General features: G+C 40.0%; 2 protein-coding genes across 2 annotated transcripts; one reads left to right on the forward strand and one right to left on the reverse strand.

The window, feature by feature from the left end:
• Positions 1-65: 65 nt before the first annotated feature.
• LOC133459813 (unconventional myosin-XIX) lies at positions 66-16,804 on the forward strand. Its single transcript, XM_061740114.1, has 24 exons — positions 66-274; positions 5,286-5,433; positions 6,433-6,581; positions 6,795-6,908; positions 7,273-7,405; positions 7,501-7,570; positions 7,656-7,758; positions 7,841-7,937; positions 8,027-8,103; positions 8,315-8,405; positions 8,654-8,819; positions 9,136-9,209; positions 9,297-9,418; positions 9,591-9,704; positions 10,119-10,295; positions 10,381-10,518; positions 11,958-12,065; positions 12,155-12,225; positions 12,320-12,393; positions 13,765-13,904; positions 14,023-14,152; positions 14,485-14,570; positions 14,676-14,999; positions 15,102-16,804. The coding sequence occupies exons 1-24, from the start codon at positions 221-223 to the stop codon at positions 15,213-15,215; spliced, it is 2,874 nt and encodes a 957-aa protein (XP_061596098.1). The 5' UTR covers positions 66-220; the 3' UTR covers positions 15,216-16,804.
• A 1,634-nt stretch (positions 16,805-18,438) lies between these two features.
• On the reverse strand, positions 18,439-20,492 carry znhit3 (zinc finger, HIT-type containing 3). The gene is made up of 5 exons (XM_061740115.1): positions 20,102-20,492; positions 19,443-19,474; positions 19,291-19,353; positions 18,835-18,921; positions 18,439-18,747 (listed from the first exon to the last, which is right to left on the reverse strand). Exons 1-5 carry the CDS (start codon positions 20,167-20,169, stop codon positions 18,548-18,550), a joined length of 450 nt encoding a protein of 149 aa, XP_061596099.1. The 5' UTR covers positions 20,170-20,492; the 3' UTR covers positions 18,439-18,547.
• Between the last annotated feature and the right edge of the window lie 440 nt (positions 20,493-20,932).

A 20,932-nucleotide genomic window follows, 5' to 3' on the forward strand; every position in this document is an offset into this window, starting at 1 on the left:
GTAGGCTCTGCGTCGATTTAAAAAGTGCGGTTTGGGAAAGTTGCGCAGAATCACAGGCAGCACGAGTCAGCCAGGCGTCGTCATCGGGGATACTTGACAGGAATGGAAACACTGAGTTCACAGTCAGCAAAGTAGACAAACTACTGAGCTTTAACACTATTAAGGGAGGGCTTTTCTGAAACTTTTTTGGGGGGATTTGAAACAAGGCAAAAGAAAATCAATGAGTTCTGCGGACGACCGACGCAATGGGTTCAACAATGATGAAGAATCGAGGGTAAGTCATATGCACAGTTTTCAACCGGGGGTTTTTAAAACTTTTCTTGGGAATTTGCAGACTTGCGTCCATCTTTTGGTATACCTGACTGTGTAGGAGTTTGGGAACAAAAGAGCTAATGAACGCTTTTTGTGGACGAAGGAAAAACTTGTCTTGTTTCAAATGCCGGTAACCAACAGTAACAGAACACTAATGCCGCGTTCCATTTGTCCTCGGAAGTGGGGATTTCCCAGTTCCTAGTTGGAGTTTTCAACTGGAACGCCCCTCGAAGTGGGATTTCCCACTGGGAAAGTGGGAGAGTCTTCACCATCCCCGAGTTCACATTCCAAGATGGCTGCCCCGGTTGTAAACAGTAGAAGAGAGCTCTGTAAAAATTCGTAGCACTTCATTCTAGTTTTGGTCACACTAAATCAGTCGTATACAAGTATTGTTCGGCATATATATGCTGCTATAGTGTAATTTGCATTTTTCATGTGGTATATGTGAACTACAAACTTGTTTACCTACTTTGTAACTGGAACGCTGATAACTCGGCTGTGACGTTATTCCGAGTTCCGACTTCCGAGGTAAATGGAACGCAGCATAACTAATCATCATCATTAATAATGGCTAGATTCTTGTGAATTCACTGAAACTGCTAGTGAGTGGCCACTACAACTGTTTCGTATACATTTTATATGGTTTTGAGTGTTTTTTAAGGAGGTAGACGTACAGTACCATAACATGACCGCAGTACTGTATTACTGCGCTTCGTGAAAATAGTCCCCGCCGGTCATGTTTAAACATATGAAAACATCAACACATTAGTCCAATTCATACACGTTCACCTCTCGCTCTGGTAAAAGTACGCACACAATCAGATGTCAGATTTCCGTGAGTGCTCATAGCAGCAATGTTTTTCTCTCAATATTTATACATTGATTTGTGTTGGAGTGCTCATACAGGTGTGAACTACTTTGTGCGTCACAGTGTGTTATGCACACAGGGTATTAGATTAATGACATTATTCACATGGTCTAAAAATGGCCCAACAGAATGATGGGATGTAGTGTAGGCTTCCTGTTAGTGGATTATATGTGTCTGCCAACATTCAGTTCCCTGGACAGCTGTCAGTGTCCAGGTCATGTACAAGTACTGCTGGTATAGTACAAGTACTGCTGGTATACAGAGGGTTGCAAAAGTATTCACCCCCCTTGAACTTTGTGACCTTTTGCCACATTTCAGGCTTCAAACATAAAGATATAAAACTGTAATTATTTGTGAAGAATCAACATCAAATGGGACACAATCATGAAGTGGAACGAAATGTATTGGAAATTTCAAACTTTTTTAACAAATAAAAAACTGAAATAGTGGCCGTGCAAAATTATTCACCCCCTTTACTTTCAGTGCAGTAAACTCGGTCCAGAAGTTCAGTGAGGATTCTGAATGATCCAGTGTTGACCTAAATGACTAATGATGATAAATGGAATCCACCTGTGTGTAATCACGTCTCCGTATAAATGCACCTGCACTGTGATTGTCTCAGAGGTCCGTTTAAAGCGCAGAGAGCATCATGAAGAACAAGGAACACACCAGGCAGGTCCGAGATACTGTTGTGGAGAAGTTTAAAGATGGATTTGGATACAAAAGATTTCCCAAGCTTTAAACATCCCAAGGAGCACTGTTCAAGTGATAATATTGAAATGGAAGGAGTATCAGACCACTGCAAATCTACCAAGACCTGGCTGTCCCTCTACACTTTCAGCTCATACAAGGAGAAGACTGATCAGAGATGCAGCCAAGAGGCCCATGATCACTCTGGATGAACTGCAGAGCTCTACAGCTGAGGTGGGAGACTCTGTCCATACGACAACAATCAGTAGTATACTGCACAATTCTGGCCTTTATGGAAGAGTGGCAAGAAGAAAGCCATTTCTTAAAGATATCCATATAAAGTGTCGTTTAAAGTTTGCCACATGCCACCGGGGAGACACAAACATGTGGAAGAAGCTGCTCTGGTCAGATCAGACCAAAATCGAACTTTTTGGCAACAATGCAAGACGTTATGTTTGGCGTAAAAGCAACCCAGCTCATCACCCTCAACACACCATCCCCACTGTCAAACATGGTGGTGGCAGCATCATGGTTCGGGCCTGCTTTTCTTCAGCAGGGACAGGGAAGATGGTTAAAATTGATGGGAAGATGGATGGAGCCAAATACAGGACCACTCTGGAAGAAAACCTGATGGAGTCTGCAAAAGACCTGAGACTGGGACGGAGATTTGTCTTTCAATAAGACAATGATCCAAAATATAAAGCAAAATCTACAATGGAATGGTTCACAAAAAATATATCCAGGTGTTAGAATGGCCAAGTCAAAGTCCAGACCTGAATCCAATGGAGAATTTGTGGAAACAACTGAAAACTGCTGTTCACAAATGCTCTCCATCCAACCTCACTGAGCTCAAGCTGTTTTGCAAGGAGGAATGGGCAAAAATTTCAGTCTCTCGATGTGCAAAACTGATAGAGACAAACCCCAAGAGACTTACAGCTGTAATCGTAGCAAAAGGTGGTGCTACAAAGTATTAACTTAAGGGGGATGAATAATTTTTCACGCCCAATTTTTCAGTTTTTTATTTGTTAAAAAAGTTTGAAATATCCAATACATTTCGTTCCACTTCATGATTGTGTCCCACTTGTTGTTGATTCTTCACAAAAAATTACAGTTTTATATCTTTATGTTTGAAGCCTGAAATGTAGCAAAAGGTCACAAAGTTCAAGGGGGGTGAATACTTTTGCAACCCTCTGTAGTACAGGTACTACTGCTGGTATAGTACAGGTACTGCTGGTATAGTACAGGTACTGCTGCTGGTATAGTACAGGTACTGCTGCTGGTATAGTACAGGTACTGCTGCTGGTATAGTATAGGTACTGCTGGTATTTTTTTTTATTCATATGCACAATGATAAAACAGTAATTATATTAACAATACAAGGACAAATAATTGTGCAGGAGAGGAAAAGAAGCCCGAAAGGCTTATAAAAAATCCTACCCCTCAATACAAAATCACAAAAACAAATCAATAGAAAAAGAAAAGAATGGAAAAAAGAAAAGGTAAAAGAAACAAAGAAAAACACAATAAACACACAAACAAAAATATCCATAAAATGGCAATTTCATTTCAATTAGAATAGCCTATTAATTTTGCCTAGATAAGAGATTCCCCACCAAGCTGGTCCTAAACATTTTTAAGGATGACACTAACTTAAGAGATCTATCTAAAGAGTTCCAGAGTTGAGGGCCATGGCATTTGATAAAGGATTTGTAACTGGAGGTTCGACAAAGAGGTAAATGAAAGTTCTTCCGACCTCTAACTGAATAAGAGTGAATATCTGATGATAACAGAAAAAAATATATGAAAAGTGTGATATAGTGATATATGATATAGTACAGGTACTGCTGTTATAGTGCAGATACTGCTGATATAGTGCATTATTGTATTTCCTTGTTGGTCTGCCTCCCTGCGTGCTCAGTTAAACCTCTGCAGATGATCCTGAGAGCAGCAGCTCATCTGGTCTTCAACCAACCCAAGAGAGCTCATGTCACCCTGCTGCTAATCTCTCTGCACCGGCTTCCAGTTGCAGCATCAAGATCAAAGCTCTGCTTCTGGCTTACCAAACTATTACCCAAACAGCTTCTGCCTACCATCACTCCTTCATGCAGAGCTACACTCCCTCTCGGTAGATACGCTCTTGCCAGTGAAAGATGCCTGGTGTGATTTGGGAACTTTGCGCAGAACAGAACAGAAAAATAATAAAAGCCTGATTTAAAGAGCTTAATTTTCATCTTCTGTGCACTCGTCATCTTCATCCTCTTCCTCCTCTTAACTGATTGGAACCATACCTGGAACTGATTTAAGGAGCCATTCGCAGTTTCACTGTACCAGCCGTGTCACAGTACCACAACTTGCTGTGAGATCAGTAGCCAGACTCTTCTCCTCTATTGTTCCCCGATGGTTGAATGACTTACCAAACTCTTACTCTTACGTACTTACTTTTAAGAGCAAGCTTAATAATCAGGCCTTCAAGGTGCATTTCCACATTTAGTTTAGTTATCTGATCATCAGAATGAGTTAGGAGATTTGTCCAGCTCTTTGCATGTCTCAGCACTGAGAAAGCTGCATGCACTTTTGCCAAGATGATATTATGAGGGTGAATTTAAGACTTAGTCTTGCTGAATAAGGGACTGTTTTGTAGGGTTGGAAAAAAAAAATCCTCTAGCATGGCAGTAGGGATGGGCGGTATGGACTAAAAAATGTATCACGATAATTTCTGGCATTTATCCCGATAACAATAAAAATGACGATAAAAAAAATACCAATTCAACTCCACCTTTGTAACTATAAATCTATCACCACATTCAGTCTTTGGAGCCCCCAAAACACTGCTCTAAAAGATACTAAATGCTACTGAACTACACAAATTAAATTGAATTCATAAAAACCAATTAAATGAGTTACACCTGTACTGCAAAACTGTAATGACTCAGATCCGCCATGTCTGTTACACAAACACGTCATCAATGGGAATTTATCCTTTTTCTTTCTTTCTTTCTTTCTTTCTTTCTTTCTTTCTTTCTTTCTTTCTTTCTGGCTCATTTCCTTCCTTCCTTCCTTCCTTCCTTCCTTCCTTCCTTCCTTCACATACGTTGTGCGTGGATTTTAATGCGGGAATTTATCGTTTTTACCGCAAGATTACAAATTCTTACCGTGGGGAATTTTTTTGACGGTATATCGTGAACGGTAAAATATCGCCCATTCCTACATGGCAGTACCTGTGTCCAACTGGATTCACAGCAGTCTGACCAACATTTATCCATGCTGTCCCCTCCTATTTGATTTCTTGAGTGTGTTATTCTCTGAGATGTAACTCACTTTGGATAAAAGCCTCTGCTAAATGACACTAGTAGTAGTAGCTTACTGGTTTTTTATTTCATGCTTTACTTGTGCTTGTTTCGCCTCATCCACATAGGTGAAGAGAGTCATCAAAAAAGTCCACTCTCCTCATCAACCCCTAAACGATTCACTGGGGGGGGGGATTCAGACCTTCCTCATTGATGAAGACCAACTCCACACGTATGATGACCTTACCAAAGTCAACCCAGTGACCCCGACAACAGGTATCAGACCGAGTTGTGATATTACTGGACCTTGTCTTGTTTCTGTACCACTTGAGAATGTAAACGTGATGTGTCATGGGACTTGGTTGTGCCTGCTGTCTCACCTATTTGGAACTTCAATAATGGGTAACTATCGTTGTGTGAGTTCCTGGATGACTGCCAGTCACGCAGGTCCTTGGACCGAGGTATTTATTTATAGCGGAAGCACAACGGTAGGCGACAGGTCACATACAGTACGTGACTTTGTTTCCATAACATCTGGACCTGCATGGAGTTTGAGAAGTCATATTGCCTTTGTTTACTGTCACCGGCGGTCAGGGGGGAATTAAAGTTTTATTACAAATTACAGCACCTCTTCTCTCACTCTCACTGGAAATCAAAATATAAAGGGGTTCATAGTTCAAACCCTCAACAGAAAGGAAATTACAATGTGTCCACCTTTATGCACCTAATTACCGGTTCTTAAACGTTTTTTGCTTTATACATCTCACTTTTTCCATTGGCATTACTCATCATGTTTTTTTGTTGGCAACACCCCGTTGATACCAGGGAAAGAAAACAGGCTACATGTAAATGCTCGTTTTCCTGTGATTTTTAGCCATGTAGGTTTATAGCACTGATGTCCAGAAGGTTTGTCTTCTTCGTCCAAAACTGATGGTTGTTGGTGCCCCACAGATTATTTTTATTTCACAGATGCCCCCAGATTGAAAATGGAAGAATGAAAAAGAAAAAAGAAAAAAAGTATCAAATCAAAACTCAAAATGTTATCAAAAGTATTTGTGTGTGATAATTCAATAGCGGATTAGAGCAGATAATACTAAAAATCTATTGATTCCAGTCATCAGCTGATCAATATAGTCTGGTATGATTTACAAATATCTCAAAAAATGAGCAGAGATTTGTTCTGGAATTAAAAAAAAAAAAAAAGAAGTCAAATGCATGCTTAGCTTTGTGTTAAAATGCTGCACTCTAGTAATGTTTTCCATTTTTTCCTGATAGTGCTAAAATGCCTGCAGGCCAGGTACAGTGTGAAGGTATTTTACACCCATGCTGGCTGCACCTTGGTGGCTCTCAACCCCTTCCAGCCCATCCCGGACCTTTACTCTCTGGATGTGATGAAAGAATATCACTGCGCTCCTCAGCCTCAGGTGTTCACAACATCACACCTGTCTTTTATTCATACTGACCAGAGGCACAGACAACAGTGTTGATGTGAATGGGGGTCTTGATTTGGAAAGGTGTCATGTTTTCTTGGATTACATCTTGTATTGATGCAGACCCTCATACTCAAGATCAAAACTGCTGCACCCGTTAAAGATAGAATGAAACCCTTGAATAAATCTTGATGTTTTTGTTTACAGGAGTTCAAACCACATATCTTTATTGTGGCAGAAGAAGCCTACAGGAATGTTCAGGGCCAGGTAGAGCCAGTGAACCAGTCCTTGGTGGTCAGTGGTGAAAGTGGAGCTGGAAAGGTGAGACTTCAAATACAGCAATGAAAAATGAAAAATAATCTAAACCATTAAACAGAGTTTTGAAGTGTGAGTTAGATTATTTTATTTTGCCTAATTAAATTGTCTGTAATTATATAATTATCCACTTTACAAGATATGGAACAGATTAGAAACTTCTTAAATTGACTTTTTCCCCGAAATTTCCATTGCTCAAATTTGTAAACGTAATATATCACGTTCTTATGACCCAGGAAAATCCTTCAAGTCTCATGAAGTGATTATTCCATTACTAGAAGATAGTTGTGACCAAATTAACTGCATCAGTGTTTCCTGCTTTTATATTTTTTCTAACCGGTGGTGGTCTGTCAATGATTTTTCCTGCTAGACATGGACGTCTCGCTGCCTGATGAAATACTACGCCACTGTGGCTGCCTCCTCCTCAGTGGCCAAGAGTCAGGACACGGTGGAAAGGATAGAGAGAAGAGTGTTGGACTCCAACCCTATAATGGAAGCTTTCGGTAAGTCGGCTCTGATATTTTCTTAATGTAAAACAAAAAAACAAAAACAACTCAAGTGTTAACAGTCACTCATCAGCAGCGTACCCTCCCTGTAGGCAATGCATGCACGCTACGAAACAACAACAGCAGTCGCTTTGGAAAGTACATCCAGCTGCAGCTAGACAGGTACCTGCTGCATCCATTACTTGAGATCACCTTAGAGAGTGAGTTACAGTCATTCAACATACCTGCTAACATGTTTCTCATGAAGGCATCAGCTGTTAGTTGGCGCTTCAGTCCAAACGTACTTGCTGGAGAAGACCAGGGTCACCTGCAAGCCGGCCGAGGAGAGGAACTTCCACATCTTCTACCAGGTGAGTTAACAGACTTGTAATAACCCTCACATACTCGTGTGGGGTTTGCTGCCTCTTACTAACATGCTTGCATGTGTGTCAGATGATGAGGGGGGGCACGGATGAGCAGAAGAAAGAGTGGATGATGTCACAGGACCAGAGTTTCGTTTGGCTGCCAAATTCTGAAAAAGAACTTGAGGGTTGGTGTTAAAATTTTACTTAGCCATCTTTTTGAGCATTTTACTGTGCATTTCCTTTATTTTAGAAGTAACCATTTATTTTTCTATAGAGGATGATTTTCATGAAACTGTGGAGGCAATGGTTCATCTGGGAGTCAAAGAAGAAAGTCAAAGACAAATATTCAGGGTAAGGTAAACCTTTCTCATTAAACATGGAAACATGACATATTAACATTTAGTAATGTATTCATGATATTGTAGTTTAAAAAGAACACACATTTTAGCAAGAGTAGTGATGATTGTTCACAATTACTGTATGATAATAATCATTTGAACTGCCACTTCTTACAGCTGCTTAATAGCTTGTATAGTTATCTTCCAGTTGTTATTCTTTGCAGATTTTAGCAGGGATTCTGCATTTGGGGAATGTGAGTTTCTCTTCTTCAGCGGATGAATCCAAGCCTTGTGACCTTGCTGAAAGATCTGAAGGTAAAATATATTATTTTATTTTGAATATTTATTCACTCTCGATGTTAACTTACCATAAAAGGGTCAATAGAAACTTTAGAAAGCTTTATATTTAGAAAACTACAGATAATATTGATTTATTTTGAGAGCTGCCATTTCATTTCAGTTCTACTTCCTTGTTTTATGCTCTTGATCAGTAAATTCTATAAAATCCCCCTCTGATGACGTCCGTCAGCAGATATAAATGCGGTGCCCTGCCTGTGTTTTAGGCTTCTTGCAGAGAGCTTCTGAGCTACTGGGTGTCGCTGCTGAGGAGCTTCTGCCTTGTTTGAGAGTGAGGACTCTGAAGGCGGGGAAGCAAAGCGTGCTCAAGCCGTGCCCCCAGGCAGAGTGCAGCGTGAGGAGAGACTGCCTGGCCAAGGTCATTTATGCCCAGTAAGAGCCACGGCTTGATTAAGTAACAACAATTTCCCAGACAGTGTTAATATTGTATTGTTGTAGCTGGTGATACAGGAGCTTGTTTTTTTTCTTGTCCAGCAAATGCAGAAATATAAACCCTCAGGATTTTTGTTTATAGTAAGCAGAGAGGAACATACAGCATCTTTGCTTGCTGTTATTGTAGGATCTCTGTTTTGATATTGTGATTGTACACATAAACTACGTGTACTTTTTAAAAATCGCATGACAAATTTCAAGGAAAACATTAAAGATCCTTCTTATGTTATGTTAAGCGTTCAACTTCTCCCACCAGATTATTTGAATGGCTGGTTCTGTTCATCAATAAGAGCATCTGTGCGGACCAAGCCACATGGTGCAACTTCATAGGTACAGGCTTTATTTTGTCTGACAGTGCTGAATAGAAACCTCCACACGGCTTACACAAGTTGACATGGTCCTCTCTGTAATCTGCAGGAGTCTTGGATGTGTACGGCTTCGAGTGTTTTCAAATCAATAACCTGGAGCAGCTGTGCATCAACTACGCCAATGAGAAACTGCAGCAGCACTTTGTGGCTCATTATCTCAGGGCTCAGCAGGTGGCGTCTACTTTTTCATTTTCAGACAGAGATTTCCGCAGGGCGGCAGCTTCGCTGATGGTCCTCTGCTTATTTTATCAATGTTCAGGCCTCATGCTTTGAAAACAGTTTTGTGCTATGCTGTAAATAGATTTTGAAGTTGATTATCATTATTGATCATCGTGTTTCTCAGGATGAATACGTGTCAGAGGGGTTGAAGTGGTCCTTTATCAAATACCAAGACAACCAGAGTTGTCTGGATCTTATAGAAGGAAGTCCTGTCGGTGTGTTTTCTCTTCTTAATGAGGTACGATGGCTATTTGCTTTTAACTACTATTGCTCTAGTTACACTCTTGTTGGGCATCATCGCAGTATTTCTCTTAAATCTTGAGTGTCTCTCACATTGGTATTAATTGTTTGCACATACAAAATAATTATTTCTAAACCACTGAAGCATGTCTGTGCTGATGACATGCTCATGCATTTCCAGTAGAATTCAATTTGAGTTGCTTCAGTGAAATATATTTACACTAAAAAAATTAACTTAAAAAAAACAACATAAACGCTACATGAAAGTCGTTTTACTTTAAAAAACAAAAAACAAAACATTTTCCATATAGAACAGAGTTTGAGAGATTTTCTTGGATAATAATTCATATTCATGGATACTATCTATATTTCTAGTAATTGTTGAGTTTATTTTTATATACTTGTTCTGAAGGAGAGTCGTCTTAATCGAGCCTCAGATGCAAAAGTGTTGAGGACTCGTCTGGAGAAGGAGCTGTGTGACAACACAAACATCAGCTGGGACAAGTTCAGCAAGGTCCCACACTTTGCTGTGGCCCATTATGCAGGCAAAGTGAACTACCAGATAGAGGGCATGGTGGAAAAAAACAAGGTAGAAAATGCTTCAAATTCACCCTCCTTCATGTAAATCCACCATGTATCCATATACTCATCTTTGATGGGGTTTTGCGTTTCAGGACCCGGTGCCACCGGAGCTTGTCAGGCTGCTTCAGAACTCTGACAACCTCTTGCTTTGCCAAATCTTCACCGACAAAGACACTGAGAACCTACCTAGCAAGGGGCTCAGTAAAGTCACTGTGGTCTCCAAGTTCAAGGTAGGAAAATACTGAAACCTTCATCACCATCAGCTTAGTAGAGACTGTATAACCAGGGCTGCACATAAGTGGGCCGCCAGAGCGCATGCGCCGTCAAAATCCAAAGTGCGCTGTCAATCTTGTGCTGCGAAGCGCTTTTGCGTACCAACAGCTGGGGCTCATATTATTGGTTGTGGCCTGACCAGAATACTAATATTAAAAAATCTATTGCGAGAGCTTTTCCCCAGAACTGCCACTCAAAGTTGGTACTGGCCAATCACAGCGCGTCTTTACTCCCCCTCCATGCTCGTTGCGGCGGTGGGTTGGGCAGGAAGAGAGGTAAGGATCAGCTTTACTGAACAAACCCCGACACATCTCGTCAAAATGTCCAAGAAGCAAGCGCCATTAAGTAATTATTTTGGCGTTCCACCACCACCAACTACAAAGAGACGCCAAACTGAACCACTACCCGAATCGAACAGAAAACGTGTGTTCGCCGAGAAGTGGCTGCATGATGTTATGCAGCGACGCGTACCGTACGTTCGCGTTCCTGCGTATCCTACCCCGTAAGCTCTGCGTTGGTGCAACGCGGAACCATAAATCAGCTTTGTCCGTCACTGCGTGCAGCATTCCTGCACAAGCAAGACGCTGCTCTCTGATTATGGCTCAAAGTTTATGAAAACCCCAAATAAAAAATAAATTAGAGAATATATTATGAAATCAATAAACAATTCCATCATCAAAATTATAACAAATAAAGGTTCAACATATCTTGCTTTGCATGTAATAAGACTAGGTAATATATTAGTTTCACCTTTTAAGTTGAATTATTGAAATGGATTAACTTTTACACCAAATTCTAGTTGAATTATTGAAATAAGTTAACTTTTACACCATATTCTTCACCTGAAGCAATATTCTACACCTTGGCTGATGTGGATATACATAGCATAGGAGGCTATTTCAGCTGCTATATGGTTGGCTGTCTGTACAGTCATGCAAGTTCAATGCTATTAAAGAACAAGTTTTTTCATATAAAATAAACACATTTTTATGTAGTTTAGAAGTTTTGGGGCTTTTTTTTGTTCCTGCGCTGCTGAAATCGGGGCGTCCTTTATTTCTATTTCTGAAAGGTGGCAAACCTAGGTGCAAAATATGCCGTGAGCATCCCAATCTGGCCGATAAAAACTGTAACTTTTATACTGACTCTACAGACTAACATGCACCATAATTTGTTAATTAATCTTTATAAGTGAATAAATATCGTTTTGCCTATAACTTATTCCTGCATCCCTTTTTTATCGATCCGGCGAGACGGGTCACCGCGTTTTTGGAGCCCCAAGTCACATATCCAGGGGCTCCTCTGAGCACCAGACCAAAATAATTATGCGCAGCCCTGTGTATAACATTTCCTTGGAGGATGATGATGATGATGGTGATGATGTAAGCATCCGTTGTAGAACTCACTGGAGAGCCTGATGAAGGTCCTGCACACCACGACTCCTCACTATACTCGCTGCATCAAACCCAACCCTGACTGCAAGCCACTGATGTTTAAAAAGGAAGAGGTAATGTAACACCGCTCTGTTTTTCAGCATCTTTACTTTCGTTCTTCCCGAGAGGAAAAGATGTGTTACGTTTGTCTTCTGTCTGTCAGGTTATCATGCAGTTGGAGGCTTGTGGGATCGTGGAGACAATTCATATCAGCGCTGCTGGTTTTCCAATCAGGTGAAGCATTTTTCCTGTAGTGGCACTCAGTTTTAACACAGTGTTTGATTCTTTTTTCCCATTTTAGTTAACCTCTTTTGTCTCAATTTGACAGGATTCCCTTTGAAAGCTTCGTGCAGCGGTATGGACTGATTTCAAAATATTCAAAATCGGGGTCTCCCAGTGTTGGTAAGTGCATCTTGTTGTTCAGTTGGTTTATGGTCAACTTTGGCATGTTTACTGTTGGCAAAGAGTGATTTTATTTCCTCTCTTTAGGTTTGTTGGTTTATTCCTCTTTTCCTTCATTCCTCCTCTCAGTAAATGTGATCCCAAGTTCTCTACTCTCCCTGGGACTTTTCAATTTGGTGTTTTAAAAAACAAGATTTTCTAACAAATTTTGCAACATAGGAAGTTTACAGGTAAATCCATAAATGTCTGTTAGTGCTTGCTTTGCATGCTTCTATACTCATTCTTTACTCTTGATTGATTGATTAACTTATATCCACTATAACCCCACGGTTTGGCTGCTGTTAACCATGCTGGTATACTACCGTGTGATGGATATCAGTATTGGTCTGTCTCACCGTCTGTTTGCTGCTTTAGTCCACACTCTTACATAGAAACAAGTGTAGATGGAAGATTGGTAGATTAAACTTTGCACAGTTTTGCGTGATTCTCGTGTGATAAATCATTTAATTATTTCCTTTGAGGGCCACCATAAGATAAACATGTAACAAGTGAAATACTTAAAATACTGTTGGACACCCTTGGATGCAGGATCAGTCCCCAGTCCCATCGCATGCCAAAGTGTCTCGGGGCAAGACACTGAACCTGGCGTTGCCCCAGTCACTCGTTGTTCCAGTCCTAAGCTCGGATCAGATGTCAGGAAGGGCAGCCAACAGAAAGACCTGCTCCAAATCAATGTGCAGAGCACAATGATCAGCTGCAAGGATTCGCACTTGGGGGGAAAAAAACATTCTAATACTTTTGGATGGTGTTTGCAATCCCCAAAAAAACAAAACAAAACAGAAAACTCTAGATCTAGACCTCTGTTCCCTCAGGTTGTCATTGTACGTGTATAGAACCAATTACATAAGCCTCGGCTAGTCGGTGTGTTAGTCGGTCAGCGTAATCTGAATGAGGCACCTGGCAGCAATGACATTTAAGACTTGTTTGCTGTAATGTTTGCTGAAAATTTTTCTTTCATAACATAAAATTTTCAACAACTGCATCAAAACCCATTCTATACAATGTTGACAGTTATCAATTTGACATTGGCCAAAAAAGAAAGTCTGACCATGACTGTCAACATTGTCACATTACTAATATGAACATGTTATAAATGTTACCATTATGGGTGTACTCATGTTGGCAAGTGTAGCCTCACAGTGGATCCATGATGTGCTTTTATACCTCTGACACCATGAATGCTGCCCCATGTTTACTCTGCTCATCTCCTGCTGGCATTGTTTTTTTTGTTTCACCTCAGTTACAAATATTACATGGTATATCTTGATTCTTTTCTTTTTTTTCATCTCTTTTGGATCGTTTCACTCTTAGATCGGGAGGCTGAGGGCAAAAGCACGCTTCAGCAAGAAGTAAAGAAACTCCTCAGTGTGGCGTTGCAACATCAGTCCTGTGATGACCACGTTTCATTGGTGCATTGTGGAAAGACGAAGGTTTTTCTCACCCAAGCTATGGTCAGTAACTAAGTACAAACATGCCATGTCTGCAAAATTATAGCATGTTTAGTCGTATTTAACCTTTACTTGATGTAATTATTTCATCACATAAGTTGATGTTTGACTCATCTCACAGCTGGATTTGCTGGAGGATCAAAGGAGGAGGATCCTGTCTCAGTGTGCCTTCTCCATTCAGTGCTGCTGGCTACGACATCAGCGCTGCAGACGCCTCGCCAGCAGGCAGTCTGCTACTTTGATCCAAGCAGGTAAACTCTTTACGTCCTGGTCAGGTGCTGCTAAGTGGAATCAGCTAAGCTGTCTGGCCTTGATCTCGCTGAGTGTGTCTGATGGCTTTGACCTGATGTCTGGACAACAGGAAACAGCTGATGATGTCTGCACACACTGTTTACAGTCATAATCCATTAAGGACGTGGATCCTAAACATATCAGCTCTTTTAATTAACTGCAAATGACTCATTTTCTTTTGATTCTGCTGCCTAATAAGAGGCTGTAAACATTTATTTCTATGATGACACAAATCATGTGCTTATTAAACCTGGAGAATGAATGTCTCAGTAAGATGTTTGATTCCCTGCAGCGGTGAGATCCTGGCTGGTCAGGAAGAAGGTCAGGAGATGGAACAAATCAGCTGCAGTGATCCAGAACTCCTGGAAGAGGTGGAGGGTAAGATTTAGAAAGAACGCTAAACATTGTGTGATCGAATTTCTTGCTCATGGTTTATAAAGACTTGAAATTAATATATTAATTACGATGTTATTGTTGGGCTAGACCATGTTGAAATCCTTGGCCGAGGCAGAACTCGATGATCCAAAGGACCTTGAGGAGGAGGAAGTTCCAGTATTGAACCCGGTTGTGAGGGAACGAGGCTCGGTGCAGCTCTCCAGCATCCCGGAGCCTGTCCCGGTGAGCGGGTGGCCCATGGGTCTGGCTCTGGCCTCTGCTCCGTCCATCACCATGTCTTTGACGGCCTCAGGCTTCCAGAAGATAGTTTCTGTGATGACCTCCCTCAACCTGCCATCCAGAAAAGGACTGTACAAGGTGGAGACCAACCAGTACAAGCAGGGACTTGCTTCCATACGGGCTCAGCCCAAGGTGACATGTCTACACACGTAGAAATTCCTTTCAAGGGTTTTATCAACTTAACATTTTTTTCATGATTGCCCATTGACCCATTTTTCTTTCTTCTATTCATAGGGATCAGTAAAGCTGCACTACCAGCGATCTCCACTTCTGTATGCGGACAGGCAACCAGACCTGAAGAGTGACGTGACGGGATTCAATGAAATCCTGCTCGAGAAAACATTGTAAACATTTCCTCTGCAGACACCGGAGTCATGTGGTATTTTATTCCCTTAGTTTGCATTGCATTTAAAACACTAAATCTTTTTAATCAAATATCAAAAGATTTGCCAAAACTCCCACCTTTGCATGATAATGCTTTAATAGATGGTCGAGTACAATAATGCGTTTAACAAATCAAAAATCCTCTGTATGATTCAGAGAGGGCAGGTGAGATTTCAGCCCTTTTCAGAATGTGTGCCATGTCAATATATAGAAATTGGGATTATTATGTAATTTAAAAAAACAACATATTTATATATCTAAAGAACTTAAATTCATGGCACAAACTTGGCACCTTAAAATGTCAGGGAGCTTCAGGTTTTCGTCTTGTCGCTGCCTCTTATAGACATTTGACTGATCAAATATATTAGGCCTTGTGGCAAGTGCCTTTTTGAAAAATCTGGCTCATTTCACAAAGGAGCCATCTGCTCACATATTTATCCAGGTAATTATCTGTGTTAGACTATACATGTTAAATGCAGATTCACATATATTTGCAGAAGTAATTATCGTGTATTCATGTATTTTTTTCTGTTAAAAATGACAAGTATTGCACATTAAAGCACATATTGCACATTAAAAGCGCACACCTGCACACTTATGGCAGAGTAACACTAATTCAGAGACACTTCACTGAAGTGATACAGGGAAGAGATTAACCAAGTTTATTGGTGGTTTGGCCAAGTTACCTGCTGCATTTGGTGTGCTATCCACCAAAGTGACGTAAGCATAAAATACCAAAGTGTTTTTTTACCGCAGTGTTTGTGTGAGAGAACAAACCTGATTGTCTTTTCAATCACAGCTGCCAGATTTGTGATTAATGTTAGCAAAAGTAAGGCATTACGATACAACACTTAAGCATAAGGGACAACTTTGAGAACAAGCTTCTGTTAATGTTTCCTTTATGTTGTTTTTCTTTTTAGCTGAGGATTCACATGTATTTGTCAGCGATGTTATCAGCTAAGAATTGACCATCTGTACAATGTAGCCAGCTGTTTTTGCTTCATCCATTTGTGTTGTATCAAAGGATTCATGTAGAAACTTAATTTAAACGTATCAGGCACTACATTAAAACCACCTGGATCCAAGTGGAAGCGTCTGTCATGGATTGGGAAACATCCGGCAGATGTTCAGTAAGATTAGGATGTGAGGAGTTTGTCACATTACTTGAACTGTTCCTGGGCAACTTTTGAAATGTGGCAGGTTGTATTGACCTGCTTTTGGAATATTGTATTCATTCATCTACAAGTAATTTTAATTGTTTTTGATGATGATAAATGTATATTAAATATTTGTTGAAATGAATGGTCATGTTAAAAAATAAACTGATAAAATAGTGTTTTCTGCCATTTTATCTCGACTTGGGACCAATTCAATTACATTTACGGTATATAGCATCTATTACAATACAATTTGTCTCTCAATGCTTTTCAGAGACCCAGGCAATTATTACATAAACAGTGGCAGATAAAAATTCCCCTTGTGGGAGAAAAACCTTACAAATAGTGGCCAGGAAAAACTTTTAAGAGGGAAGAAACCTTGAGTAGGACCTGGATTTTATGGTGGGACCCCGGGCAGAGCAGGAAAAGGGAGACAAGATAGAATGAGTAGATAATGAAGCTAATTATCCATTAGCTGGAGAACTAAGAGTTCTATGTACATATGACTGATACATGGCTAGTTAGACTACAGAGATGACTATAAACAGGTGCACACAGCAGACACTGAGATGGTCAGAGGGTGAGACTGCAGGTCAGGATGTCAGATATCCTACAGAGACATCTATAGACGAATCCGGCGAAACCCGGAAGTCGAGCGGGCCGCCATTACTGCGGTGGCGGCTCCGCTCCTCCGCTCCAGCCCATAGACATATATACGTATGGATCTATTACTCAGCTCCCTGCCAGGCTCTCTTAATGTATTTGTATCATCGGAAAACTCCTGTCCCGTCACGTGCATTTGTTTTGATAGTGAATGAAGACGGGACGGACTGTCAAAACCACTTTTCTGTTTCACCAAGTGAACAGACGGAACGCAAAAAAAAGATGTTAAACTGCTGGAAAGGAACTGGAATTTACCTGGATACCTTAAACAAGGAAGCCAGGGAGCGGTATATGGAGAAAATAATGATTATTAACGGTTTGATCCATATGAAATCACTACTAGTGGAGCTCAGATGAGGATTTACTGCCGCAGTTCTGCACAACCCACGTCTTACTACCTTGTTTAGTGTTTGACAGCTGCTTTGGTAGATGTTTGACTCGCCATGTGTTTCAATAAATTAGTATAATAGTACAACATACAGTACATCTTTTTTATTACTCTTACTTCTCTTTTCTTTTTTTTTATGCTGAAGAGGCTCCGAGACATGAGCAATATTTTTGTTTTCCTCGTGAGATTATTTTTTTCTTCTGCAGCTACAAATAGAGTTAATATTTTTTCCTCAACAAACTAGTTTTATCTGCAGATTGGGGTTATGTATGTATGTATTCTGTATCATCCGGAGCTGAGATAGTTCTGCCCTTCAATTAGAGACCTGTAATTGCGTTTTTTTTCGTCATCGGACCCCAGGCGATCAATAAAATATTCTTGGATACCTAAAATTAAACAAAACATACACAGGTAATATTTAATTGTGCAGACATGCCTCGTAAGGAGAGGAGGTGGAGAGAGCTATATTACAGTGTTTAATCATACACTCCCTTATCTCCCTATTCCTCTATTCTTTCCTGCTTATCGCTCAAACAAATCATTATTTATAAATTAACATCAGCATTAATTTAAGATACCTTCATTATTTATGGAAGGCCACTGTCTAACATCATCAATCCAGCTATAATGATGCTGTAGAGCAGGTTACAATAACAGCGCTGCGGTGGCAGATTGACACCTGCCACCGCAGCAATGGCGCCGCCGCAAGATGGCAGCGCACACAAACCGGTCGCCGGATTCGTCTATATAGACAGATGGAGGTAAAGACTGGGGTGGTCGGAGGGTCAGACTGCAGGTCAGCATGCAGCCCTGAGGCTCTGGCCTGCTAACATGTAACGAAGTGAAAAGCGGGGAGGGGGCCAGCACAACAAACTACAAGAACAATGGAGCGCAATTATGTTTGAGATACTTCTAATCAATAACCGGATGAGCTGAAGAAATGGAACAAGAAGGAGAGTTTACACTTTAAAAAGGTTTCACCATTTTATTTGAACATTATATTCATAATGTGGTATAGCAAAATGTTTAATAACCATATGAAATGAAGGATGTGTGGTTAAAAAGAAAAAAATAAACAAGTCACTACTTCAAAAATCATCATCATTGTGACTTAATGTTTCACTTTCATTTTCAATAACTTTCATACACTGATCTGAAAATTCAACAAACAGAGGCTCCTGCATGGCAGCCTTCATTGCTTCGTCTTTGCTGTCTGCGCTGTCAACAGAGCGAAGCAACTGTCTCAGATGGGGGTTGCAAAGGAGATCTCTTAGTTCTTTTGACTGACCTGTAGAAAAAAAGTAAAATATTCATTATGTTTGAAAACTTACTGCCATCATTTTATGGATGGATAAAGGTAATGTTGGATTAATACCCAACAACTGGAGCTTGGGCAATGGCACCCTGTCAATGATGTCATCATAATTCTGAAGATCCTCAACACTCCACGGCTCTGCAGGGACTGAAAATTAAAAACTGCATTTAAAAAAGTACAAATATACAAGTTTAATGTTAAACTCTGTGTTATTCTTATAATCTACAGAGGGTGGGTACACAAATGGAATTCAGATACATTTAACAAGGCATCCATCTACCACCAGCTCATACGTTAATATATCACATTGCTTTAATGTGTGATCATTAAAATACAGAGCTTAAGGACACTAAATACAATACACGTATATATATATTCTGAATGCACATTAATCTGAACTTTGATGCAATTAAAATACTTTTATGGCTATGACATAAATAGAAAAACTGTGCTCCAGCTGGCTTATTTTGACACAGGAAACATGTAAATGCTGAAATGTCATGAACAAGACAATACCAGTGCTTGAAGCATCTTTGGATGCAGACACAGATGCAGACTTCTCATCAGGTAGACACGTGTCTATAGTCAGAAAACAAATACGTGTTAACATTTTATGGGAAGCAAATAATTGCTATAACAATAAAACACCCGGGTGTGGGCCAACTCACCTTTATGCCTCTTGTAGCAGCCAAGTGAACAACTAACAGTGGCAACACAAGAACAACAGTCACATATGGCTACTTACATTACCAATAATGTTGTCAGGACATATTTTAAATACTATTTATCTGTAACTGGATGAACTCAATGCTTTTAGTTCATATAAAAGTGTCGGGTTTGGGTACTCAGGGTCTGAATCTTATTCATTCATAAGTAATTAATTCATATCAACAGATCGGATGCATTCGCGAACGGGTTTGACCCAAACGGGCTGCCATCCCACGTGGTGGCGAATGTTTTCATGCTACATTCACGGACCTCGTGGATCAAACTGACAAAAATGATGTATTTAAAAGTAAAAGTTCCTTCCGTGTATCCAATTGTATCTTTTAATAATGTTTCGTTTAATCTTGTTTCCAAGCCGCAAAACGAGGGTGACGCTAAACATGTAACTTGCTTGATTCTCTTGACTTACAAGGTCCGGTGTTCATGTTTCCATTATTGTCAAAAAAATACATAAATTAGCATCACAAAACAATTATTTATAAGGTATTTATATTAACAGATATAAAGAAGATATTTACAGTCAGTGTTTTTGTTACGGGACAGCGTTAGAAGCTAACCAGAGATACACTAGCATTTAAAATATGAGAATAAATGTACTTACTATCTTATTTTGCAGACTGGACACCTGTATTTTGGTGTATGTTCACTGCACACATTACATATTTGCATTGTCCCGGTATGTAGAAACAATCAATTACAAAAAGTCGGTCGCACTGCTCCAACGATGGTGGTTTGAACTCGAGTATTTCCGGACAGCTGATTCTGTCCTTCAAAATAAAGTTCCGGTTTTCCGGAAGCATGCGCGTCTGTCTGGTTGTTTGTCTGATAAAATAATACATACTAAAAATATAAGTAGAAAAAATATTAAAACAGTAAAACCAGAAGGATGAAACACCTGATACCCGCTGAAGCCTCTTCCCTTAGTTTGCATTGCATTTAAAACACTAAATCTTTTTAATCAAATATCAAAAGATTTGCCAAAACTCCCACCTTTGCATAATAATGCTTTAATAGATGGTCGAGTACAATAATGCGTTTAACAAATCAAAAATCCTCTGTATGTTTCAGAGAGGGCAGGTGAGATTTCAGCCCTTTTCAGAATTTGTGCCATGTCAATATATAGAAATTGGGATTATTATGTAATAAAAAAAAACAACATATTTATATATCTAAAGAACTTAAATTCATGGCACAAACTTGGCACCTTAAAATGTCAGGGAGCTTCAGGTTTTCGTCTTGTTGCTGCCTCTTATAGACATTTGACTGATCAAATATATTAGGCCTTGTGGCAAGTGCCTTTTTGAAAAATCAGGCTCATTTCACAAAGGAGCCATCTGCTCACATATTTATCCAGGTAATTATCCGTGTTAGACTATACATGTTAAATGCAGATTCACATATATTTGCAGAAGTAATTATCAAGTGTGTATTC

Source organism: Cololabis saira, chromosome 14 (assembly GCF_033807715.1).
Source record: "Cololabis saira isolate AMF1-May2022 chromosome 14, fColSai1.1, whole genome shotgun sequence".
NCBI lineage: Eukaryota > Metazoa > Chordata > Actinopteri > Beloniformes > Belonidae > Cololabis > Cololabis saira.